Source organism: Venturia canescens, chromosome 11 (genome assembly GCF_019457755.1).
Source record: "Venturia canescens isolate UGA chromosome 11, ASM1945775v1, whole genome shotgun sequence".
Lineage (NCBI taxonomy): Eukaryota > Metazoa > Arthropoda > Insecta > Hymenoptera > Ichneumonidae > Venturia > Venturia canescens.
This window is the reverse complement of record NC_057431.1, coordinates 7,419,905-7,446,337: the sequence shown is the minus strand read 5'-3', so window position 1 is coordinate 7,446,337 and position 26,433 is coordinate 7,419,905. Positions and strand designations below refer to the sequence as shown.

The following is a 26,433-nucleotide window of genomic DNA, read 5'->3' as shown; positions in this document are numbered from 1 at the left end:
TTTCCCAATGTGTCTACGTTTATAAAAAATTTTCGAATTACCAATTATTGAAATTCCGATAGAATCCAGTGAAAATTGTGACCTGAGATTCCATGTTTGAAGTACTTTTTAAGCAGCATTGACCAATATATTTATAAAATAAACTTTCTCATATGCAAGTGTGTGAGAATGAAATTAAATGAACGTTTGTAAATCATGCTGACTTCAATGCTAATGAAACGTCACTTGTGACGTTCCGTGTAGTGTTGATATATTGTTAAAATGTTCTGAAGGCATCGTCGCACAATATCGTCTGAAAAATGAATCTCGCGCCGATAAAGTAATAAAAATCATTTTAATAAGAACATTACTGACAAGTTTGCTTTCGAGATTACCTAAAAGCTTGCATCTGAAATAATATTTTCACGAATTCGGCTAGCCAAATTCGATTTTACAAAATTCTTTTTTTTAAGTGGTATTTCAAGTTGATGGAAAGAAGCTTCCCCCACTGTCCATTTTATTCCGGACTTGCATATTTCTTTCTGAGCTGGAATCGTGGTGAGGGAAGCTGCGGTTGGCATTTTTAAGCATAAAAATTAAAATCCGAGGAGAAAATAGTCAGTTAGCTTCTCACGACAGCTCATCGCTGTCAGACACACAATTCAAAAGCTGTATGTAAATGACGGCATATTCAGACGTATCAGAGGCCAATCGGAATAGCAATAAATCGCCAAAAATAAACCCCTCAAAACTCGATATTGCTCGGCGACGGATTTTTTATTTAGAATTTTACGAAAAACCTCAAATTCGGCTGAGACGCTTGAAAAAACCGACAAACTTCTTTCGTTCAGTAAAAACTCATTTTTCTATCGGTCCATCCTTAAAACCATTCATAAAAACGAGACCAGTCGAAACAAAAAAATCCAAAATAAATCGAAACAAAAATGTTTGGTCGGCCGGCTCCCCGCCGAAAGAATTTTCCGAAATTATACCATCCGACGGGCTTGGATTCAGCCCCGAACGAGAGCGAAGCCTCGAGCAGCGTGGAGGGAGATTTTCTCAAGATAAATCCGAAAGACAGACGCGCATCTCGAGTCTCGAAATGAGTCTCACGTGCCCATGCACCACGTATACAATACGAGAAGCGAATTTCGCGAGAGGCAAATTCGGCATACGCAAAAGGGCGAGGAACTGGGGCTGAAAGCCTGCAGGAAATCGGGCCAAACTACTCCCAGAGTTCTCCCTTGATTGGTTAACAAGCCTGAGCAAGAAGATGCGAAAAGAGGGAGAGAGAGAGGGAGCCTCGACTGCTGCTGCTGCTGCTGCAGCTGAGACCGCGAGTTGGATGCACGTTACTGTATACGCTTTTGCTTTCGCTCCGAAACTATCTATAGATCGACTTTCCAGGGCTGAAACTACTTCTCTTCTTTGTGGCTAAAACCACCGTGAATTTGATCCTCTGCCTGTTATACTCTCCCGACTTATTTGGCCTCCCCTGGCCTGGACAACTTTTACTAGGCACGTGAGCCAAACCACATTAAATTTAATCATGCCTCGACTAATTCCGGAATTAAATATTAAATATTCCCTGTTAATCCTCCGTTTCAGTACTATTATGTGCTTTGGGCATAATCACCTAATTAGGACGTTTCTTCGGCTGAGCCTCGCTAATGTTTCCGGTTGCAAAGAAAAATGGCTTCGCAGCTATTCGTGAGACGGCTTTCGACGAAATTTCTTTGAAGATTCAGGACTTTTTTCGAATATTTTAACGAACCTTTCGACTGCAGATGCGAATACGAAATTGCGCAGGCGAAATTCAAGTTATGGAGAGAACTCTTGGAAACGCTTTTTTCAATCGATTTCTTCTGGGTAGTTTATCACCGGAAGTCGATTTAATAATCACGAGGGGAAGGAGTGGAAAATTTTACCCCAAAATCATCTACTCATCTGTGGATTTTAGACTTTTTATTCTTGTCGTAAACGCGTATTGAAATGGTGAAATGGTGATTCTGGGGCTGTCGGAAACCTTCTTTGTATTTTTTCCACAGGGATGCAAATGAGGAAGTTTTATGACACTTTTTTCTCGCCCGTTTCCGGACTTCGGCGCTCGACTGGTTCTCGCTGACCTTGAAAACTCTCCTGAAATATTTCGATTTTTAAAGAGCACGAAAACACGATAAGAAAAACAAGCTCGAGAACGCGTTGCGTGCGAATCGTAAATTGAATTACTTGCGATGTAACACGAGGTGCAGACGAGTTAAGGTAGTTGGACATTACCGTTTTATATGTGTGCACGAAGTTTTCGGATCGATATCCAAAGTACGTAGCCGCTGCTGATGCCCTTAATCCTGGCCAAGCCGGAGCGTTTGCTCGGCGTTTCCAAAAGCCATTTCTCCTTAAATTCCCCGCCTGCTTCGAGGAAACGATCCTGTATTTGCATGTGTAGCCGCTTCTGTACACATTTCTGTAAATTTATTTCGACATCGGGACATTCGCGTGAAAAATTTTCATTCCAAACTTCCCGAAAGTTTCCATGAACTTCGATCACTTTATTTTCGATAATTTCTCCCGAAAATGATACCGAATTTGTGCTTTTTTCGCTGCTTTTCGAACAATTGTGCTGGGCATTTACGAAAGTTAGTCAAAAATATTCATCGTATCCAATAATCATTTTGACTGCAAATAAAATATAAAAAATAAGCAAAATTCTGTAGTCAAAATAGCGCAACGATACAAAGATTTTTTTACGAATTTACGAGTAATCCGACAATTCTTTTTTCATCTTTTACTCTTACTTTATTAGCCCCGAAAAATGAGGAATCGACGTCCACGCGGAGAAAAATCATTCAACGTCCCTGCCTGTTTTGCGTATACCAAAATCTTTTAATTCCTCTTCTGGTGGTTCGTCAACAGGAAATCTCAATTTTTCGTGTGACGTTGAGTTATAATTTCCGGATCAATTCCAGAGCAGGATATAACTGTCTTTTCACCTGATATAAATGAATCACAACAATTTTATTGATTATACTATAATAAAACAACTGAAAAAAAAAACAATTCAATCCGCAGCAACCAAAAACAATTATATAGTCATCATTTGGTGTATTGAATCCACAGTTATCACCAGCTAAAATTGGGATGTCAAGTCATACGAAAAGAGCATCATGAGACCATTAAGCAATCCGCGGCCATAACCAGCCAAAAAGAGTTAAACCGTGTAATGAATTAATCAATCGGCGGCCATAACCAGCCAAAAAAGAGTTAAACCATGTAATGAATTAATCAATCCGCGGCCATCACACCAGCCAAAAATAATTGAACCATGTAATGAATTGCGATCATCAAGAATAAGAATAATGACGACGCTGAAGTTTCCAACGTTGGAGTCCAACGAAATGAAAGAAAATAAAATGATTTATCCATCAGTTTTTTATTTCACGAATCATAATTGTGTAGATTGAAAAAATACAAAGTACAAATTCGACTGGAAATAAATTGGAGAATTACTGAAATTATTGGACAGTTTTTTAGATCATTTCGTTGGACTCCAACGTTGGAAACTTCAGCAGCGTGAATAATGATATGAAAGCCATTACCTTAGATCCTGATTTCGTATTTGATTTTGGTTTTTTTTCTCTCAATACGCACATGCATCCTCAATCAACTCGATGTGTTGACTGACTGTTTTTTTTTTTCCGAGTTGTTTCGAGTTCGTGACAACGGACCACAAGAGAAAGAAAAAGAAAACACTCGAGCGCGAGCGGTTTCGCCAAGTTCACTCAATGAATAAAAAAGATTTATTTTCAATTATTTTCCATTGAATTACATTGGGTTTTTATTTTTATTTTTATTTTTATTTTTTTAAACACTGCCACACCTCCCTTTTTTCCCATTTTAATAATCGCAGCCAAAATTTGTCATTTTTTTCAATGACTCCAAGTTCAAGAACTGCGAACAGGCAAAAACATGCTTTATTTGACAACGAAAAGTCGAGGAATCTTACTTGCTAAAAAAAATACATTTTCAGTATTAATTTTCACGTTAAAAGGCCCGTAGACGCTACAAATATATTCAAATGCTCGCTTATATCGGTGTAGAATGGCAGACTGTGTAACAGACCGGTCGTTCTATGTCCACAAACTCTCGAGAGTAGTTATATGGCTGTTTACCTTTATTCCAAAGAGGTTGGTCGTCAGGGAGCAAAGCGAGAGGAAGAGAGAGGCAGGAGAGAGGGTAAAACTGAAGAAGTTTAAGGAGAAGTAAGGAAGGGCAGTTAGCGAGTCTGAAACCAAAGTAAAGAGCGTGTAATTGGTGGCCGCATCTGTCCGCCGTTCCACAAACATTGATTCGTCGTCGAGCTGAGCGATGTAAAGGAGCAGAGAATTACTGAGAAATTTATTATCCAGGATATGGATGGAGCTTGAGTCAATTCGAGCGAATGTCATTTGAGGAAACTTTATTCGCGCATTATGTGAGTCGTCCTGAGCGGTCATCAAAGTCCAACTTCGTTGTCATTTAAATTGTGAATTTCGTGAGATAAAACATTGAAATTTCCAAGCTCACGAGTTTTTGGCTAGTCTCTTATTTTTGGGGGGGTTTTGCCCCCGGGGATTCGCTAGTTTTTTCGCTCGGGGGGGGGGGTCCAGTCATTTAAGGGGTCTACCCTAATTGTACGGGGGAAAAAGACTGTTTTAAGGAATTTTTTTGACCGGTATAAATCATAGAAATGGATGCAAAAAGTGTGGGCTTGAGAAATACACTCGAAAAATACGCAGAAAGATTTTTTTTATTTTTATTTCACTTCGATTTACTATTTCGTTAAGGATCGGTTCAACGGTTTCGGAGGTTTGATGAACGAGCCGTCGAAATACGTAATTTTGAGATAAACTCGTTTAAACAGAGGCCTTAAAACAAACGTCGCTCAAAAGTACACCGAGACTGCTCAGATCTTAATAAATTTTTACCGATGCTTTTAAATACGTATATACTTTCGAAAGATGCGATGAAAAAAATGGATTTTTCGAAAATTCTCATTCGGGTAGAGCCCTTAAGATGACAGAAAATCGTAATATTTCACATTTAACCTCAACAGGGGTCCATATTGCCCTACGATTCTCAGTAAACACAAATTAATCTTGAAATTTATTCACGTACATCGCGAAACGCGCGGATGTATAAAGTTAATAACAGACTTTATTAAGCGAGAAAGAGATGTTTATTACGATAATCAGCCAAAGTGAGACGGAAGAGGTAAAAAGAATGCAATAAAAGAAACAAAAAAAAAAGAAAAAAAAAAGAAATCGATTTTTCGAAAATTCTAATCCGCGTAGACCCCTTAAAACATTTCGTGACAGTCGCCGTTGACAAAAGACCGAAAATCCTTCTTGAAAAGTTGCTCCGGAATTGCGAAGTGTCAGCGCAGACCGGCAAGGAAACGTTTCCATCGCAAAAATAGCTGTAAAAAAATCAATTTTGTGCGGTTCACCGGGCGATTAGCCAGGTGTGAAAAAGCCTCGGGAGGAGAAGTGCGCGAGAAGGAAAAAGGGGGGTGAGGAAAGGGAAAGAGGAGTGAGAATGAAGCGAAAAGGAGCTTAACGTTGAAAGATTATCCGCGGCGGCGTCCAGGGCTGGATTGGCCGGGGGGGTGGGGGTTGCTTCTGATTTCTACTGACAAGAGCCGAGCAGGGAGTGACTTGCGACTCCATTCACGCCAAAGCCTTTCTTCTAGTCCGTTGGGTGAGGCAGCAACGACACGACGACTCGGTGACCACGAGGACGACGAAGGGGGGCGGGAGGGCTGATGAAAAAACGAGGGTGGAATTGGGGGGATGATTGTGCGCTTGATTTCCACGGTGACTGGTGAAAGGGAGGGAATAGAAAAAAAGTGAGCGCGAAGAGAGGAAGAGAAACGTTTCTTTCGCTCCCTTCCTCTCGGCTCGTACACACTCACAAACACACGCGCGCGCGCGCGTACACGGGGGAGCTTTTAAGGGGGTGAGTGGAGGCGAGTGTGGTGCGAGCCAACTCTCGCACCCGGGGCGCGGTATCTTATTATCTCGTGTTGAAACCTTTGAGGGTTAATTTTCGCTGAAAATGCCCAACGCCCGCGATTCCGCGGAGCCTCTACTCTTCCCAGGCTCTCTCTCTCTCTCTCAATTAGCCCCGTTCCTTTCGCCCCTCCAAAGTATCTCCTCCACCCCTTTGTATTTCGTACACACAAAATGTTCCCTTGCCCCCTGCCCCCCTTTGTTTCATTTTTTTTAATTCTTTTTTTTGTTTCTTCTTTTCTTTTCTTTTTTTTTTCTCTCTTCTCTCAACTCGTTTTTGTTTCATAGAACGAGCTTTCTCGAGGTCAGGAACACAGACTCGCTTCACGCTACTTTTCCCTCGGTTTTTCCCCGCAGCACAGCGACGGGCTGCTCCCTCCTTTTTTCACCTGCTACCCCGACCTGAAAACGTTGCCAATGCGGACTGCTCGCGCCGAGGCGCGCGGACTGTGTTAAAGCTCGTATCATGTAGAGTGGAGACTCTCTAACAACTTTTCACGCGTTACCCTTCCAGTCTCATTTTTTCCCCTTTTTTCTCACCCTTTATCGTTGTTTTTTTTTTTTTTTTTTTTTTTTTTTGACGAATTTTCCTTCTCGGGCGTTAGGGCACACGACGAAATGCGCATGCATTGAATTGACAAATAAAAAAATGTATTCATTCGTTAAAAAAAAATTATTTTAAAAATTAAATATTGAAAAGAAATTATTTTTTGAATTGAATGTTTTTTAAATTGAAAAAAAAAAAAAAATCATTTTATTCATCTTAGAGAGCTTTCCTTCGCTTGGTTTAGTTAAACATAAGTGAAAGAAGTTTCATTAAAGACTTAGGAGTGTAACTTACCCAAAGTACTTGAGTATTGAAACTTGAGTTTTGGACGAAGGAAACTCACTGGAGTCAGAAGTGCAGAAATGTTTGACGAGTGGAACAAGTTTTCAATGAGAAAATATTTCCAAATTTGAAATTTAGCAGCTTCATGATTTTTCAGTCTGAAATCAGAAAAGAATTTTTTTTTCAAATTCTAGTTAAATTTCATTTCTTCTGCTCCGAAAAATTCACCAAAAATTCTTAATCCGAAAAAAAAGCGATTCGATTAAAACGAACGTTTACCACGAAGAATTATTTAAATTTTTATTTCTCCATTCAGAAACATTTTCCTAAAAAATTTTACTTTATTCCTGTTCATTTTATTTTTCTCAACCGAATCATTTTTGACAAAACTCTCGGTGAATTATTTTCAATTGAAAGAAATAAATTAATGAAACAAAAATAATGTAATTCATCGGAAAATGATCTCCACGCACGCAACCCTTCCAACTTTTCTTTCGCTCATTTTTCCTCTTCTACCACGTGAAAATAATTTTTCAGGCGATTTTCGAGGTGAAATTTAGTTAATAATAGTTCAGAGTATTTTCCATTCTATTATAATATAAGCCGCTGTCACGTAACTCAAAAGCTCTCTAGTCGCTCGCACATTCACACCCTTTCTAGGCTATTTCTCCCCCCCCCCCCCCTTTCCATGATATTCTAATTATCAGCCACGTGCTTGCCAAGAGTTCATCTGTCGAGTGACGATGAAAATTTATGGAATTTTCATTATATCACGCTCGCTCATCTCGCCGTTCTGCTGCTCTAAACGAGAGACAGAGTGTGCGGATCAACGCGCATTTTCTATCCTTGTTTTCCCAAGAAATTTCCATAATGCATTCTCGCACCAACTAATTGGCATTAGTTTCGCACTTTCCGGAGGTTCCCACATAGGTCTGTGGACCCTGTCACTCGGTGGACCTGTGTAATCACAGCCACATTCAATTTTCCTCCGAGTGCGCCATTATTTTCGTTAATAAAATACGCTTTTTCTCCTTCGTTGATTTTCTACAATTTTTCATCTCTATTTTCATTTTCTCATATGAAATTTGGACTTGAGTGGATTGAAGAAGTGTTTGGTAAGAGGATAAATAGTATTTGTCACTCGTTCGGATGCATCAACGCCGATTTGTTTTCTCGTTTATTTTTTATACTTCGAGAGTCGACTTTTGGTCACTGGAACAACTGCACTCGGTTGCTTGACGCATTTTCCGGAATACCGAAGCCTCGAGACGACGAACTTTGACATTTTCAATAGGAAAAGAATAATTTTTCAATTTTATAAATCGAACTTTCGTTCATTCTCATCTATTTTGATGGAAATAAATATTGGAAGAATTTTCTCGATATTTTCATAATACGCCGCCCCCGCCCCGCCCCTCGCTGTAATTTCGATGAACCAATGCACCGAGGCTAAATTGTGCAGAAAAAAGACTAGTGGGACACCGAAAAAACGACTTTTCGACGCGGTCCCAAATATTCTGATTCCCAATGAAAAGCTCCCATCGTAATCGATGATAATACGCGATGCTTTGGGCTTTGGAAAAACAGGAATCGATCCCTGAGTCCTTTTTGTTGGGCGATTTCACACTCTCGAATGTCCCTTAACGAATTAAACTATCGGCCAAAGTCTCACTCCTTCTTTCTCAATCGCACTTTCCCTCCTTTTTTTGCCTCTATCGACTTAAGTTCACCAACGCAACGCGACAGGCGCACACACACACACACACACACACACAGACACTTGGACTGCAAAGGCATTCAAAGCTTCGCCGCACACCCCCGTTTTGGCGTCGTTATCTCCTCGCGAGCTTGGGCGTCGTGGCCGTGTGCACTCGCCTCTCTGATGAATGCTCGGTATCCGCGGAGGCACGAACCGTCACGCGAACCATTATTTATCGGTTTCCATGCTTCCCTCTTGTATGACGGATTCCAAGTTAAATCGACAAAGAACCCTCATTATATTTTCGCTGTACTCGATGCCACGCGAAAATACCTTAATTTTGCTCACTTTTTACATCGGTTAATAACACCAGCGACCTCCCAATCGTTTCGCTGTTGAATGACCACAAAATTCGGTGAACGCGCTCTCGTTTTTTTCGTCGAAAAAATTGTTCTTTTTTTTTTACTTCAGAATTTTGATCGGAAGAATGAAAAAAGGGGGAAGATTGAACAAATTTTTGTGGGAAATGATCAATTTTTTGATGAATTTTGTTTTTTTTTTTTTTTTTTTTTTTTTTGGCGAATAAAAATGCAAATGTTCCGATGAAACAAGCTCGTTGGGAATTGTTTTGTCGATGAATTTTCGTAGAATTGTTTGTACATTCTCAGTTGCATGTTACCATGAAAACGATATTCGAATGACTTTTTCATCGAAATATAACGAGAGGAGAGTAAAATTTTATTGTTCTTTTTTTTAAACTCTGTGTGAAAATACGATAGGTAAAATGGTTGATGGGCGGATTATCATGAGAATGGGCTGAGCTAATAATGACTTCGGGAGGGAATGATGGAAAATTATATCGATTCCGCTTCGACAGCGGTGAGTCGGAATTGGGTGATGGGAATTTTCTAAAATTATATACACCCTGGAAAATCCCGTGTGTGTGTGTGTGTGTGTGTGTACAGTTTTAAAACCTTTTTTCAGAACTTGGTTAAAGCGTCACGCGCCTTCGATCGATTGACTGACGTAAATATGCTCGCATATCCAGCTGCGAGCGAGTTTGCTTCTGTTTTTATCTTGTTTTTGTCTACTTGAGGCCTTAATGAACGGAAAAATCGAAATTTTTTTTTAATAGATGTTCTTCAAGTACGATCGCTGAAAAATATTCTCAAGAAATTTCATCAAGATCGGAGCATCAGATTCGTAGCTGTGGATATATTTCGTATTTTTGTTGGAAAAAACAAAATTGTAGGGAAAAATCGAAATTTTTTTTTTAATTTTTGTTAAAACTCTCGCCATTTATTAAAATCAACATTTTTACGAATCCTTCGTCCAGGCCCAAGCTGTCATTATCGAGGTTATTATAATAAATAAGTGACATAAATTTGGTACGGATCGGATTAATACTCGGATCTTCAAACGCGATCATCTCAAAATCGAATTTTTTGAAAAATACCTTCGCGGTGGACACGATTACTAAAAACCTATCAATCCGATCCACACGAAATTTGCACCACTTATTTATTATAATAATAGCCAGGACCTGGACGAAGGATTTCGTATTTTGTTGGAAAAAACAATATTGTAACGAAAAATAAAAAATTTAGCACCTCAGAAAATGAATTTTTTGTCAAAACTGTCGCCATTATTTTTTTTATTTTTTTATATCAACATTTTTACGAATCCTTCATCCAGGCCCAAGCTATTACTATTATAAACGAGTGGCATAAATTTGGTGTGGATCGGATTAATAGTTTTTAGTTATCATGTCCACTGGAACCGATGATAACACAGCTGAAGTTGTGCCATTTTGGTAAATTTTTTGACGAAAAACATTGTACAAGTACACGAACACGTGTACTAATTAACGTCGTTAACAGTTTTTCAATAAACATTTATTTTCTGGTCGAAAAAAACCAAAAAAATCATTTTTTTTTTCCCCACTGCAAGTGTAAATGAGGCCTTAATTCTCGTTTTTTCTCATGCGTTCCATTCTTCCGGTTCCTTCGGCGGAGATAAATTCCCTGCCAATCTCCATTTGCATGGAAATAATGAAAAAAAGCGAAAAAGTGGGCGCTTCTATCGCCGTTAATTAATTCAGAGTCATGGATCGAGTTCCGTGGGATTTATTAGACGCTAAATCGTCCCGTGGCTTCGACAATATCGTGATAATGCGGTATTCGCGTTTTCGCGTTTAACCAGGCTGCCAATGCCTCGTCACGCTATTTCACCGGCTCTCCCGCTGCTTTTATTTCGTCCGTTCTCGTGTCGTCCGATCCTACTTTTATCGAGTGTATACGACAAATAAAAACAAAGCTCGTACTCTCACGTGTCCGCGGACACGAATCACCCTGATAACTGCGCGCGCTTATGCGCGATTGAGCTTTTTCCGGAATTTCGTGCTGACCAAACCGTTGGATGATTTTTTGATCATTATTCGTTTATTTTTTGTTTCAATGAAAAATCCTGGCGGTATGAGACATAAAAATGACGGGAAAATAATTTTTTTGAATTTTCAATCTGATTTTATGGGGGAGAATGAAATTTTGAAAAAAATCGTTGAGAAAGCTTGAAAATTTGTTGATTTTGGTTTTCTTAGGACAGAAATTGGCGCTCCGCGGAGTGTGACGAAGCTGCCACTTTTTCAACGCTGTTACGAAATCGATTTTCAAATTTTCTGGGACAAAGCACATTCCTCCTTAGGGGATGGCATTCGTAGAAGAAAAACGGTGATCCCCGCGGCCCCGAACGCGATATGCAATTTTGTCACCGTACGGTTTACACCCTTGGCTCGAAAATTCTTGTCATTTTATACTCCGTCATACACACGCGGTATGGAAATGAGGAAATCCTGACTCGAGTCTTTTCTTTTCGGCATTCTTTCTCGAGTGAAGCGCGCCTGAGTGGGTTTGTGTATGTGGGGGTCCAAGAATCGTGGAGACAAAGTCGCCGAACGGGAGATTCGTGGAAAGCCCTTTTTCCAAAAATAAAATCTCAGCGAGAGGCTGTAAAAGGGCCTTAATTCGGGCAAAATACTCAGAGACAAACATGTTTTAATATTTTGCTATCCTCACGAGCAAATTCGGGACCCCAAAGTTGAGCGAAAATTTTCCACTAACCAGCTGGAAAACTGACGCTTTCCGTTGCTCGTCGTTCGATCCTTAAAAAGTCCTGAATTCGTGATGAGCACTCGCGACTTCAAACTATTACAATGTTTCGCGAGAGAGACGAAATAAAATTTAGCCCGATATGGTTCATCGAAGTCTTCAGACACATGCAATTAACCTGACTCACAATTATCGATCATTTTTAACAGTCCTCGAAGCTAGAAAAGTTTCTACTGAGGCCTCATATTACAACAGGCGAAAAAACGTGATTTTCTTGATTTTTTTTCGACCAGAAAATAAATGTTTATTGAAAAACTGTGAACGACGTTAATTAGTACACGTGTTCGTGCACTTGCACAATGTTTTTACTCCAAAAATTTCCCAAAATGGCCCAGCTCCAGCTGTGTTTCAGTAGCACTTTTTTTTTAACCCTTAATAGTCGCATGGGGTATATTTGACCCCAGCCGTTTTTTGACCGACGATACCAAATAAAAATTTCGAGAAAATGGGACTTGTGGTGCCCTCGGTCGATAGTTCGAACCTTTGAGAAGAGAGCCTCATCGTTATTACTTGAAAAGGCCTGAACTAACTACTGGGGCCTAAAACTAATACTACCTGAAAGCGTAATTTCTCAGGTTTATAGAACGAGTTGATTTTTTTTTTTTTTTTTTTTTTTTTTTTAAATTGAAAATTGCGATTTCTACATCAATTTTTGTGAAAAAAGTCATTTTTCCTGCATTCTTTACTTTGACATTTTTTTTAATATTAAAAATAACACGAATAGAGTAAAATCGTTATGATCGTTTCTTAAAGGTCCAAAATACATTGAAGTATTTTTATTTTTTTCTTTTTTACAGTTTTTCAATTATTTATCGTCCCCCAAAGTGAGTGGGGTACTTTGGACCCCGTGTGACTATTACGCCAGAAACTTGAGGTGTGACTAGTAAGGGTTAAGCATCAGTTCCAGTGGACATGATAACTAAAAACTATTAATCCGATCCACGCTAAATTTATGCCACTCGTTTGTAATAGGCCTGGATGAAGGATTCGTAAAAATGTTGATAAAAAAAAGAATGGCGACAGTTTTGACAAAAAATTCATTTTCGGAGGTGCTAAATTTTTGATTTCTCGTTACAATATTGTTTTTTCCAACAAAATACGAAATCCTTCGTCCAGGCCCGGGCTATTATTATAATAAATAAGTGGTACAAATTTCGTGTGGTTCGAATTGATAGTTTTTCAGTAATCGTGTCCTCCGCGAAGGTATTTTTCAAAAAATTCGATTTTGAGATAATCGCGTTTGCGAAGATATTCGCGAGTATTAGTGCCCACGAATCTGTACTCGGATCTTCGTGAAATTTCGTGAGAATATTCTTCAGCCACGGTCTTGAAGAATCTATGGAAAACAGTTCGATTTTTCCGCCATGACAAGTGTATAAGCCCTTAAGAGTTCGAACTCGAAGGAGACTGTGTTCCGATCAGTAGAGCACATAATAAGAGAATAAACAAAGTCAAAAAGTAGTGCCAAAAAGCGGTCTATAAAGGCGACGACTAACCTGTTGAAAAGCGCCTGAAAGCTTCCGGTTTTAGTGTTCCGTGCGTGGATCGTTCGTTTTCCAATTTTTCCATCGCGCTGCGTAACATTCAAAGGAGGAAAGTGATCGAAAAAAGTGCTTCGAGCCTGGCGCAACCAGAAGATTAAAAGCTCTTTTTTACGCGTGCGTCAAAAAGAGTGGCTGCCATCGAATATTTGAGCCGCTCCTACTCGCGGCAGCTGTTCTCGACTCATCCGCAAATATAAGAGTCACTAGATATTCCCATTTTTTTCTCTCCCATTCGAAATTCTTTGTCCCCCACATATTTTCCTGTTGCTCCCCGAAGTTGAGGGCCTCCAAAAACATTTCTATCCGGCCCTCCGAGGGAGTCTATCAAAATTTTTCGTTCGCCCACCCCCACCCGTGAGATTCCCTCCGAAAAAGAAGCTTCTTGAATTTCCGCCATGAAAATCTCGCATACCCTGAAATTTGAGCAAGCACCAATAACCAGAGTCCTCAACATCGCACACGTGACGTCCCGTTTTCCACAATATTTTCCAAAAAATCCTCGATAACTTCCTCTCTTCTGTCCTCGCCCTTAAAACCATGGCCCTGCACACACTCGAGGCTCGGTCGGCCGCTTCTGCTCGCGTCCCCGACGTCTCGGTGTGCGGTAGGTCGGGTGGTTTTGTATAAGCTACTGTGTGCAGATATACAGAAAAAGACGAAACCAACCCCCGGAACCCGCCCCCCGCCGCGCCGTCGCTCTCCCTTCTCTTTTGCTTATATGCAGAATATTTTTCGCTCTTCCTTTCTGCAACAACCTCCCCCGAAACATTCCGCACCCCCTCGTCGAGGCAGCCCGTTCCCGCGGGGGGTGGTGCACGCAGAGGGATGCGATGCAGGGTGAGAGAAAGAGTGGTGCGCGCACGGGGAGAGTTTGGTGATGCAAGTTGAGCGCGCATGCTCCCACGGACGGGAATCTCCCCAGTCAGGCTAAATCTGCCACCGTGTCGAGACGTGGTGCGTGGATCGGCGTTGGCACCTTAACGCTCTGACTATATATTTAACCTCCGAACATGTCGCGGATCCAAACATTCCGGTGGATCGTTAAAAGTGACTTAAAACCTGTCGAAATGTTCGATTGAGCGTGGTTGAAAAATTCGTCTACGAGCATTTCTATTCTTCGCTTCTTTTTTTGTTGTTGTCGTTGTTGTTTTTTTTTCGTGACGAACGAGGAGCTTGGAGAAATATTACGAAACTCCTGTCTCGATTTTAAGGCTTGTATCCGAAAGGAAAATTCGATTTAACCGGATGTGAAGATTCGACGGCGAAGTGACTCGATGTCGACGAATCGCCGGGGAAAAATCGTCGGAAAAGTGGTTCGTGTACGTGACAGTGTTCTGTGATCGGGTAACGAGACCGTTTTCATTAGCGACGTGTTTACATGCCGCCGCTTTTCGTGACTTTATCAGCGGCCCACTAAATCCAAACCCTTTGTGCGCCCACGCCAAATTTCTTCCTCGGCGAGGAGGGGGGCGGGGGCGGAAAGAGAAAAGAGGAAAAACTCGACTCACCCCCCGGCCTCGGCGGACCGCGAGTCTCACTCAATTAGCGATGAGGTCAACCCTCCCAATGTCGTAATTAAGCCTCGAATTATTTCATCAACGATCCTCCTCCGGGAGGAGCCCGTCGTTTAGTGCACATTTAAATCGAGTGGGGAAAATAGTGGGGGTCATAATTGGAGATATTGAGGGGCAAGTTTGAGTGCTGAACTTGTCGAGCCTCCCGGAAAATGGTGTTTGGAAAAGTTTTGGAGAGTGCGCCGGTGAGATAGGAGCCGAAGGAAGTTGCCACCGCTCTCCGCAAACTCCGCAACTCCGAATTTCCTTTTCCCATACTTCTGGGCCTCTCGAGACACTTCCTCCGCGGTTAAGTGGCCATTGGCATTTCGGGGAATATCCGACCCTCCAGGAACTCGCATATTCGGGAGGGAAAGCTCATAAAATCGGAGCGGCCGAGTGAAAACTCGTGAAAAACTTGACTCCCTCGGACCGAGGGCCAGTTGCTCCGGCTCGCTTCCGATTCAACCTCCCAATTGTCGTCACGTGCTCGGGCTCGGCCTCCAAGTTTTTTCTTTCGTGATTAACTTCTCCCCTCGGGCTGCCAACTGTCAAAAGAGCTTGCGGAGCACCGACGAGATGGAGCGGTGAAAAGTCCTCTCGCAATTACTCCCCTGCTGGCCACCCGTCCTGGCTTGCTCTTCCGAGACACGTTTTTCACACTTCAACTTACGAATAGTGAAACTCCCAAGCTCGAAGAGATATTCGCCATGATCGAAGCTTCGAAATTTCGTCATCCCAAGTTCAGTGAACGAAACAGAGTGAATTCAATGGATTAACGCTTTTGGGACGAGGATACTCCGCGACCATGCACAACGTCTGATCCACCACGCTCCCTATTCCTTCCTTCTTGACCCGAGGAGGAATCAACTCTTGTCAAATACAACCACGGACATGGCTATGAGATGGCAAACCCGGCTTTCCATTGCTGCTGTACTATTCATCTGCACGGAAGGTAAACATACAGTTGTCGAACCCACTAACTGTTGCGACCATCATCTGGGCGAATTTTCACTCAGAGCTCACCCGGAAAGTCCAGAAATTCCAATTCTCCAGCATCGACGTGACTTTCCAAGAATTTTCTTGCCGAAGTTCACCAAAAAAGTTCAAAATTACAATTTTCAGCTTCGACGTGACTTCCGAGGAAACTTCCTTCCCGAGTTTCCGAAATAAGTTAAAAAATTCTCATTTTTTTATGAAATGCGATTTTTCAGAAAATTTCCCTTCCAAAGTCCACCGAAATAGTCGAAAAATGTCAGTCTTCACTTTCCTTGCGACCCCTGAGAAAATCTTCTCTCAAAGTTCCTCCAGAAAGTTTCATTTTTTGTTTCCCAAGCGCTGTACGAGAAAAGCGTCCTTCCCATCTCCGCACGACGATCGATAGGGAAAATCGATTTTCAATCCCCCAGTAAACGCAGCTCCGATCCGTGCCGCAATTTCGCTCCAACTTCCAGCAACATCGTACTCAAAGAAGCTATACAAATTGCTTAAAAAAATTGTTACAAAAATCCGAAAACTTTGGCCTACTCGCGAACGCGAGTGTTGGGCCGGCGGCCGACGAAAAATGAAAAAAATCCGAATCATTCGTCCCCCCCGCGTCGCTCAGAATCCTCCCCTTCCGGAAGCTCGAATAGCGAAGGAAAGCTAACGGTAAAAGAAAATCCTAAAGCCTGTAAAAATCGAGAGAAAAATGAGGCGAGTGAAAGAGCATCGACTGGAGAAAACGGCGATTTTCGTTGGATCCTAGCACGGTCGCGAACAGCAAAACCATCAAATCTGAAAAAGGCCATTAACGTATACAACGGGATATGAGAAAAAGACAGTATTTCACTGCGAGCCCCCATGATTATTCAGGAAAAAAGCAGTCGAGCTTTACGGTCGAGTGGAACTTCCATCGCTTTTTTATCTCACCGACTCAAGCCTCAAGTGCAGCAGTTAAATACCAAGGAAAAGAGAAAGACGGAAAGAGAGTAGAAATGACTGGTCTGCACACGAGCAACTTGGCTCGAGAAAAACAATGAAAAAATTCAGCACTCACTTTTCCAAGTATTCCTCTCTTTTCTCATTAATAAATTGTAATGTACGAACAATAGACAAAGTTCCCCGAGTATTACACACCTCATATTATTGCGCCAGTAAATCGTAAGAAACTTCCAACTTTCGAGACCCCCTTTCCCCGCTTCGTCTCCCTCCAGCTCTCGAACCGGAGATCCTATGGGGCTGGGAAGTTAGCTCTTGCCCAGATTCGGGGTTAAGTATAGAGCTATAGAAAGGAGATGAGAAGAAGAGACGAAGCGATGAAGAATTCCACGAAGCTCCAGAGTTTCTCTTATCGTTTGGTTTCCTCGTAGCTCCGACGGGCGGTCTCTTATTTTTCTTCTCATCGTTCGACGATTCTTGAGCATAAAAGAGGTCCAGGAGCAGTCCAGGCTTGGGCGGGAGCGAGGCAAAGTGAAGGAGTGAAACAACGAGCAGGGGGGGAGAAAAATATGCTGTTTTTCCTCTCCATTCGTTTTCTTCGGACGCGTTGCTTTTCTCGGCACGATTCGGTGCTCGGCTCGCCGAAATGCTCTCGACTCTTTTCTTCCCCGTTTTTTTATTCTCTCTCTCTCTGGAGCATTTCTCCGGCGACGCAGGCACGCGGAAAGCGAGTCGAATAAAAGTCGAGGGAAATAATATCCAGGGGGTTTTTCACTGCCAATTGCGACGGTCGCGCTGAAATATTTTACATCGTGTTTCAAACTTTCCATGAATTCCAATCGTCTTTCTGCTTTTGGTCTTTCTATTTCAACGTTCACGATTCTTGGAAACGTCCAAAAGCCCCCATAACAGTAGTGTCCATTGCGCGCGGCAATTTTCAGCTTTTTTCACACACGAGGCATCAATCGAATTCGCAATAAAGAACAAACGATTCCCAAAACATTTGCACTGAAAATGTGGAAGCGTGACAGATTTTCCGGCCGAGTTGGCACGCACTATTTTTTCGATTTCAACGACCCGAACGTCAAACTTTCCGGTGCGTGCTTCGTACTTGGTCCCCAAAATTGTTGTACTCCGAAACGACGAACGGTTGAATTTTCTTTTCAAGTGCGATGCTAACAATGACGAGAAAAATATGGTCGAATGGTTCGTCCAAAAATTTCGATCGAAAAAATCAAAGTTTGATAAGTGTGAAATATTTGTGGCGAATTTTCATCGACGTTTTTATGTTTTTCTTAAAAAATTAATAAAAATCTCGGGATTGTAAAAATCCTCGTCCAAATGAACGATGATGACGGTGTGAAACGAGGCATATGTCGATACAAACACGCTCGATACGTTCGAGATGCTCGAAGCTTCAGTGGACCAGCTTAATGCTTTTCCAAATATTTCCTGTCACTTTCCCTCCGGCCTGAGGCTCATCGAAAGATAAAAGAAAGTGAGCGAGGGAAAAGTTTGTGTGCATAAATATGGAGGATCACGGTGGTCCCAAAGCCGCGAGAAGCTTTCGCAGCAGGCGATCTCTTCCATCGAATTATTCCAAGTGCCCTCCTGGAATTGGGATTCCAGGATGAAACGACTATTTCTCCCTCTCGTAACTTTGGATGTGTATGCTTGGCTCGATTCGATGTCTTTTGTACGAGCTCTCCCGACTCGCTGCGCCTCTCTGTCCCGATTTCGGTTTCTTTTCGCACAGCAAATATTTGAGACGATGATGAAAAAGAGTCGTTTAATAAAAGGAAAGGAGGAAACGAGGCTCGGTAGCATTCAGTTGTGACAGGGATCAATTTTTCTTCTCTTCGTTTTTTTTTCTCCCAAGGTTAAAAAGAAAAAGAAGATAAAAAAGAAATAAAGAAAATAAAGAGTTAAAAAACGTGAAAAAGTTTGGTTTTTTTGGAAAATTTGCCAATTTTACAGTATTTTAGTGCAAGAGATTTTTTTAGTATTTAGAAATATTGTTTCGGGTATTTTTAGCGGGTGTGCCCACCGGACTTTCGTTCGAAAAAATATTATTTTTTACGAGAAAAATATGTTTTAATTGTCGTTATAAAATTCACAGAATCGACGAGTAATTTATTGCTGCGAGTGCGATCAAATTTTGAAAATATTCACGTTAGAACGGCCTTTAACGTCTTCATTCAACGTGACGTCAAAAGCGTTGGGGAATTCGTCGTTGTATTCCGGGCGCGTGAGTTTCGTGCCATAAAATCATACATAAAATATTGCGAAGATGACTGCACATTGGGGTTTTGGAAACTCGTCGTTGCTGCAGAATTATTACTCTCACAAAATCTTGGATATTTATCGTTGAGATTCTCCATTGCTTTCGAAAATGTCTTCGCTACGAAAAACAAAAGAGACCGAATCATTTGTTTGAATTTTTTCAAATTTCATGTGAAAGTTTCATTCAGAAATTTTTGCAGTTCAATGAAAGTTCAACCGAAAATTCAAAAATGCCTTCGAAGCGAAGAGAAAATATATGTCGAAATTCTAATATCAAAATTCCCAAAAATTCGTTGAAAAAAAATTTCCAACTGCTTCTGCAACGATGGGAACAAAAAGCAAATAAGTCTCAAAGGACTTTGTAAAACGTCGATTTAATCAAAGATATATTCCGATTCTAGTCGCATTGACGAATGCCACAAACGAGACAAAAGCTGGTGCACAAATCCAAAATTTAATTTTCCACCCAATAGAATGGCGGCTGGATTTTCATGTCGGGAATAGAGGAATGAAAAAAAAAAAAAGGATTTTTTACATATATTCAGAAAGAATAGAAGCAATAACAGTGTGTCGATATGTAAATACGATGCGGGCTAGAAGCCGAGAGAGAAACATTCGACATATCTGTAGCGTGAAAAAGCCTCGAATTGTTGGCGTATCGTCGAATTTTTCGCACAGGGATCTCTTGGACTGTTGAAAAAAAAGGGGAATTCCATCAGCACATGCGTCCAGTGAGAATATTGGTAAAAACCATTGGAGTGGAGCAATATCGTCAAATTGGTGTTAAAATGGACCCCCGTAATGTTTTTAAACTATGAAAAGCGTTTGTATAGAAAATAGTTTGCATGCAAATGAAAAGACCTCAATGAGCATCAGATTGAAAACTCATTTGTCGAGAGTCATTGGTGCATTGAGCCTCGAAGTAGAATTTGCTCGAACAATATTGCTGCGAATGACAGCTGCGATAAAAAGCTGCAGGATTTATTGGTGCACGGGAAATGGAATGCTAAAACATCGCTTTGAGGATTCGAAGAAAACTCGTCACGGCAAAAGAAAATGGTTAAAAATAGCTGGAAAGAATATTGGACTTCGAGGATTTTTGTCGCTTTGCAAAAAGCTTCTGCGACATTTCGCTATAAAAAATATTTTTCCACTGCCAGGGTTTGATTGTCAGAGAATATCGTGAATCAGGGATGACAATTTTCAACGATCGATTCCAACACGACAAATTATCAAAGCTCAAAATTCGCTGGTTTGCCGAGTTAATGGAACTTTTTTGTTTGTTCAATACCACGAGAAGCCAGCATCCAAGTATCGCAGGGGTCCATATTGCCCCACGCGAAGATTTTTCCACGTTTTACTTAATATTTTCGCTATTCGTTGTGGATTGATTTGCTTTAAGGGGTCAAGCCTATAATTAGATGCGCAAAAAGCGACTATTTTAAGGAATTTGACCAGCATAAATTATAAGAATGGATATAAAAAGTGTTGGGCCTAAAAAATACACCCTTAAAACACACAGCAAGATTTTTTTTATTTTTATGTGTGCTCTCGATAAAATCACTGGAATGAACGATCGCAGAAAAAAAATGATTTCAGATTCAAGAGGTAAACGGCTGTAGCGCATATCTTACAATTTTTTATTTTTCCAAAAATGTCAAAATGGCCGGCATTTTTAAAAAAAAACTACGATAAAGCACGTTCTTTTTCATCGTTTTTTCCAAAATGGAAATAGTTGCGCTGAAAATTTCAAAATTCCTACGATACGCTCTGTAGCCATAGTCATAAAGAAATACGTAGAAAAATTTTGGTAAGGATCGGGTTGAACAGTTTCCGAGATTTGATGAACGAGCCGTCGAAAAACGTAATTTTGAGAGAAGCTCGTTTAAACAGGGGCGTTAAACAAACGTCGCTCAAAAGTACACTGAGACTGCTCAGATCTTAATAAAATTTTACCGATACTTTTAAATACGTATACTTTCGAAAGATACGCGATGAAAAAAATGGATTTTTCGAAAATTCTAATTACGGTGGAGCCCTTAAGATGACCCGAAAATCGTAATTTTCATATTTAATCATAACAGGGCTCCATATTGCCCCACCGATTCTCAGTAAACACAAATTTATCTTGAAACTAATTCACGTATATTGAAACGCGGATGAATAAAAGTACCCGAGGCCCTCTGCCGAACGATGGCAGACTTTATTAAGCGAGAACGAGATTTTTATTACGATAATCAGCCAGAGTGAGACAGAAAAAAGAGAAAAAAAATGAAGCGGCAGGGGGCAGAGAAAGCGAGGAAGGAAAATGGAGACGAAATAGCGAAAACTCGGTTACCGGAGCGGAGGCTGCAAGCCCCCCCCGCCTCTCTCTCTCTTTCTCTCCTTCTCATTTGAAGTAAGCAAGAGAGCGAGCGGATTCGTTCCAGGCTGGCGAAGCGCGGGATTACTTTGCGCCCGCGGGAGCGTTATCTTGCTAGCCTGAATTAGGGCAAAGCCTCGTTTACCCGCAGACATCTCACTCACTCAATCTCCCGCACCGGCTCTTGTTTTTTTCTCTCCTCTCGCCCGGCTCGATGGACAAGTTCTAAACTTTGGCCGGATCATCGCGTTGAGGAGCATGACGAGCAGAAGAATTTACTTTTTAAATCGTTCCTTCTTCCATCTCCGGAGCTGCGACACAAGCGTCGCGCGCCGTATGCGGAAAGTTTGACGTTAATTGATTATTTTTCTTCTCGATTTATTCGAGCTGCGAATTTACCTTTGAAATCTGTAACTTTGGATAATCACTCAGCTGCTATCTGCACCAGTTTTCTTCCCCCTCGTGTATCCGTCCTCTCACCTTGACGTCCTTTTTGTTTGACATTTATTCATCAATTACCTCCCTCGAGTCAAGCGCTTTTGTACTTTCAACTCATCAATTAATTTCTCTTATTATTTCATTAATTATTTGTTTATTCGACTCAGATTAAAAAAAAAAAAAAAAAAAAAAAAAAAAAAAAAAAAAACTTGTTCAAACGAGAACCTTAATCATTCATCCTCGTACCATGAGTCGCCCCTTAAAACTTTCAAGTCAAGTTGACACGATGCTGTCAAAGGTCCTTACTCCAGTTCGATCCTTCTGAGATTCACAAGTCTCTGAAAACACTTAGTGCAGAAAGACCATTGCCCCTGATCGTCCTCCTTACCAAACCCCTCAATTGGGCTCGATAATTTCTAAAATCAATCGAAATACAAAAAATCCTTTTAAAATATTTTTTAAAAAGATTTTTTTATAATTAAAATTTTAATTTACATTAAATATTTTTTTCAATTATCAATAGTTTTGGTTTTTTTTTTTTTTTTTTATTCGATTTTTATGTCTTTCGGCAGTTTGGTGATTGATAAATTTAACTTCACGGCAGGGTAGTAGAGAGATGAAGAATTAGTTTTTCGATTATTTGTTTTTAATATCATGTTTTTGGGAATTTCAAGTAATTGAAGAATTTTTTTATTTCCGTTTTATAACAATAGAAAAATGAAAGATTTTTTTTCATTTTATCATTAATGATTTTTGGTGATGTTTGTAATGAAAAAATTAATTTTATTCCATTGCAGGATAGTAGAAAAACGAAGAGATTGCGTTTTTTTTTTTTTTCAAATTTTAGTATGTTTTTTTAGGTTATTCGATAAATTGAAGGCTTTTGTTGGAAACAATTTTGTTCAGAAAACATTTGTTCAGAAAGATTGAAGATTTTTATAAGAGTAAAACGTTTGCTGCGAGTGTTTCTGGCCAGCACAGTAGTATTTCGTTGTTTCCTTCGTTTTTCTTTCAATTTTTTCAAGACCTACACCCCTTTTGTTCTTGGAGAGAGGCGGGAGCATATATTTCGAGCTCTTTCCTCTCAAGCCTGGAAAGCGATTACACTGGGAGAGGCTCTCAGGCCGAGTGGGAGTAAAAAATAAAGGAGGGAAGAAGGTTGAGGATTTTCTTTCGAAATTCGGACGTTTGAAGAAAAACAAAATGAAATATAAAATAAAATAGCAGGAGCGTTGAATTTCAGACGGAAAATAAAGGAGAAGAAAAAAGCTGAGAAATGCTGAGTATCGTTAAGGGGGCTTGCGAATGGTGAAAAAGGGGGTTTTCCAAGACGCGTCATACGCTTGGAACATTGCTGCAATGCCCGAAGTACCGGAAGCATCGTCAAAGCCCTCCCAACCGACTCTTTCGACAAATTTTTCACCGCTGACATTAAAAAATGGCATTCCCGCGGTCGAGAACGTTCCGCCTGGCTGAATTCTTAATCATATAGAGTTATACGAGGTAGGGGGAAAAAAGAAAATATTGTGAGCGTGCGTGTTTCGAAAAATGATGGGAAAAATCCTTTCATGCTTAAGTGACTCCATTAATTCGCGAGTTTTTCGTTTCCCCTTTTCCCCCCTCTTCGGCACATTCGTGCGATTTTTTCTGAGCAGAACTTCGCGTACTCGAGTTTCTTCTTCGCTCTCCTCGTTACGACTTTTCGATGCTGTTCGCATTCGCTGAAGCTCGAGAGCCCAAAGAAAAAGCGAATTTTCGATTTATAAACGCACGCCCTCGCCTTTCCCTTCATTCCACTTTTTTATCGAGATCCCCGCACGTGGAATCCCTTTACAGATAATTAACCGTTCATTTTCATCAGCCGAGATATGCTCGCGAGGGAATTTTTTCATTCCAGACACAAACGAAAGAATTCGAGAGTGATCAAGTGCCCTGGTATTCGCGCGAATTAAAAATTCTAGGAATTTCTTACCAAGATAATACTCCACAGGATTTTCAATCGGAATTTCAAATTTCCGAGCCTCCGTGATCCTCGGAAACTCGAAAATTTTCACTTTCGTTGCTCGCAACGAGAAATTTTTATTGTTTCAATGCTTCAAGCCGTCTAAATGAAAAAAAAAAAAAAAAAAAAAATTAATTTAAAAATTTAAAAAAAAATGATCAAGAATTCGCGATCATCGTTTTCGTATTATTTGCTAATTTCAATCAGTTGTCAAGCATTCGACGATCGTCGATTTCGTATCATTTTCAACTTTAAAATATCATTAAATTGTTCGAAACCGCAGCGGAATAGTACGGAAACGATCGAAGCGAGAAATTCGTCGGCCAATTACTCATTTCTATCGTCGCCAATTCCGCGTTCGCAGCATTTTCATTTGTTATTTTTCAGCAGCACTCGGTGAATTTTGTGCGAAATAACAATTTGGCTGTTGGAACGATTTAATTGACTCGTAAGTTGAGAAACGAATGTAAAGTCTCAACGTTGAAGGATTGTTAGAAGTTTGCTTATTTTGTTTTTTCAATTTCGCTGCTTCTGTGTCTCTTTGAAATGAGAAACAAAAGAGGAAACTCGAAAGTAAACAAAGGTAGGAGAGTCCCCCGCTGCCGTTTTCTTCTTTGATAGCCGCACCGTTTTCCACTCATTTTTCCTCCCGTCTTCGTTATACCGCAATAAAAAGTCACTTTCGTGGGTTTATTTAGCGAAAAAAAGTCGCTCGATTGATTCAAACGAATGACTGAATAAAACGATCTGCAATTTTCATACCGACACACTTTTCTCGTCGTCTCGGCCCCTCTCGCCTCCCTTTTGCTTTCATTATCGGCGTTTCTCCGTGGCGCATATGCTCTCTGTTTTCATACCGCATTTTCCTCCCTTTTTGCTCTACTTTTCATTCATTTTTGCCAGGAATCAATCGGAAGCTCCCTTTTTCTCGCATTTTTCGCCTCCGCTCCTCGATTTTCTTCCTTCCTCCCATTTCCATTCGTCCGTACATTTCCCATTTTTTCTTCTCTTCTTCGCCGCCATGTTCCCCCATTTTTCTGCCCCTTCCTCGTTTATCTTTCTCAGATTTTCCATTTTCTTTTCCACTCCGTCCTCATTATTTTCGTCCTATTTTATCTTCCTCGTCTCCTCATTCGTTCTCGATCCTTCGTCGATTTTGGCTCCCCCCCCCCCCTCGAGCTCATTTCTTCTCAAATTTTCACGATTCCCGCTATCCTTTTTTCCGGGAGCAACAAAATAAGGGAGGAAACTGCGTCCGCGTCTCTTTCGTGCTCTCGTTATGCCGCGCTCCCACCGAGAGCGTCTGAATATTTAGATGGCTCGAGGGATTCTGAGGCTGCTGCGTGTGCCACCGCGAGAGCAAGCGAAGCTTCGAGATTGGATGCTGCGGACAACGAAGGGCCAGCCGGGACGAAAGATCGTGCGAATGAATTCTCGATCGCGAGTAAATCACATTTCGATCTCGGAATATCCCTCGCTCCATTTTTTCCCCCTTCGCTTCTATCCCGATTCATCTCCGTCGAAATACGCTCGCGCGAGATCATTGCGGATAATAAGATCGAGCTCCATATGGAAATGAACCTCGTCGTGGTCCCTCGTCGAAATTACTGCTTATATTATTCCCAGGGAGAGCGCGACTTGCATAATTTTCGTATAATTTTCGTGCTGAAGTTATACGAGCTCGTGTTACATTACCATTAAAGTTATGCGCAGTAACGCAAGTGCGCTTTCGTTGTTACATTTTTCTCTCTTTTTGCATTATTTTTTTTTTTTCTTACGTTTCTTTTTTCTTTGGTTTTGCTTTTTTTCAATGAGATTTCAATTGTTATGCGAATAACTCGAATTTACGAGGCTTCACGAATTCGTTGGTTAATCACATTTCGGTTATTTATTCATTGATTCAACGTACAATGGAAAAAAAATTCTTCACGCTTTTCGTAGCTGCTGTCGGTTACTTAGCGCTCCGAATTCTTTGAATATTTTTACGAAAATTCGGACCTCGTCGGGCTACTCAAAATTGGGAGTTTGGTGCTTCGATTTATTCCAAAAATTTGCAATGATAAATTGACGAAGATTTTTCAATTTTTTTTTATTTTTGGGCTAATATTAAAACTGATTTTATTAAGTATCATTAAATAGTTAATATAATTGAAAATTTTCATTTATTAAAAAAATCGTTTTATACTTCCATTATAAAAAAAAAAAAAAAAAAAAAAAAAATTATCCAAAATCAACGTAAAATATCCATTCAAATAATTGAAAGAATTTTTAAAAAATTCAAATAACGACGAAATAACAATAAATCAGATTAAATAAGCAATATTAAATGGAATCGATAATATTCGATTGGATAATCCAGATAATTGGCTCGAATTGAGAATACCCGAAGGCTGAAATCGGTGTAAGGATCACGCCGAGGAATCCTGTGGTCGAAATCCACAATCGAGTAGAGAAACGCGGAGAGGCACAAACGACGGCGAGAGAGGCCGAGGAGCGGGGCCGGCACGCTTTCTCGATTTCGCGATCGCATCGATGCGCTCCCACGACTCGTTCAACAATATATTGAGTTCGGATCGAAAGCTGAGCTCATTCGCGGTTACATCGTGTGCT

The 26,433-nt window shown here is 40.7% G+C and overlaps 2 protein-coding genes across 2 annotated transcripts in view; one reads left to right on the top strand and one right to left on the bottom strand.

The window, feature by feature from the left end:
• Positions 1-15,530, bottom strand: part of LOC122418409 (uncharacterized) — a 134,002-nt gene extending 118,472 nt beyond the window's left edge. Inside the window, exons 1-3 of the mRNA XM_043432582.1 lie at positions 15,492-15,530; positions 13,218-13,294; positions 6,868-7,013 (exon numbers count right to left, since the gene is read on the bottom strand). Of these exons, the coding sequence (XP_043288517.1) occupies positions 6,868-7,013; positions 13,218-13,294; positions 15,492-15,530 (262 nt within the window). The remainder of the gene's footprint in view (positions 1-6,867; positions 7,014-13,217; positions 13,295-15,491) is intronic.
• LOC122418242 (kin of IRRE-like protein 2) overlaps positions 14,222-26,433 on the top strand; it is a 32,746-nt gene continuing 20,534 nt past the window's right edge. Inside the window, exon 1 of the mRNA XM_043432366.1 lies at positions 14,222-15,773. Coding sequence (XP_043288301.1) covers positions 15,713-15,773 — 61 coding nt within the window. The 5' untranslated portion in view covers positions 14,222-15,712. The remainder of the gene's footprint in view (positions 15,774-26,433) is intronic.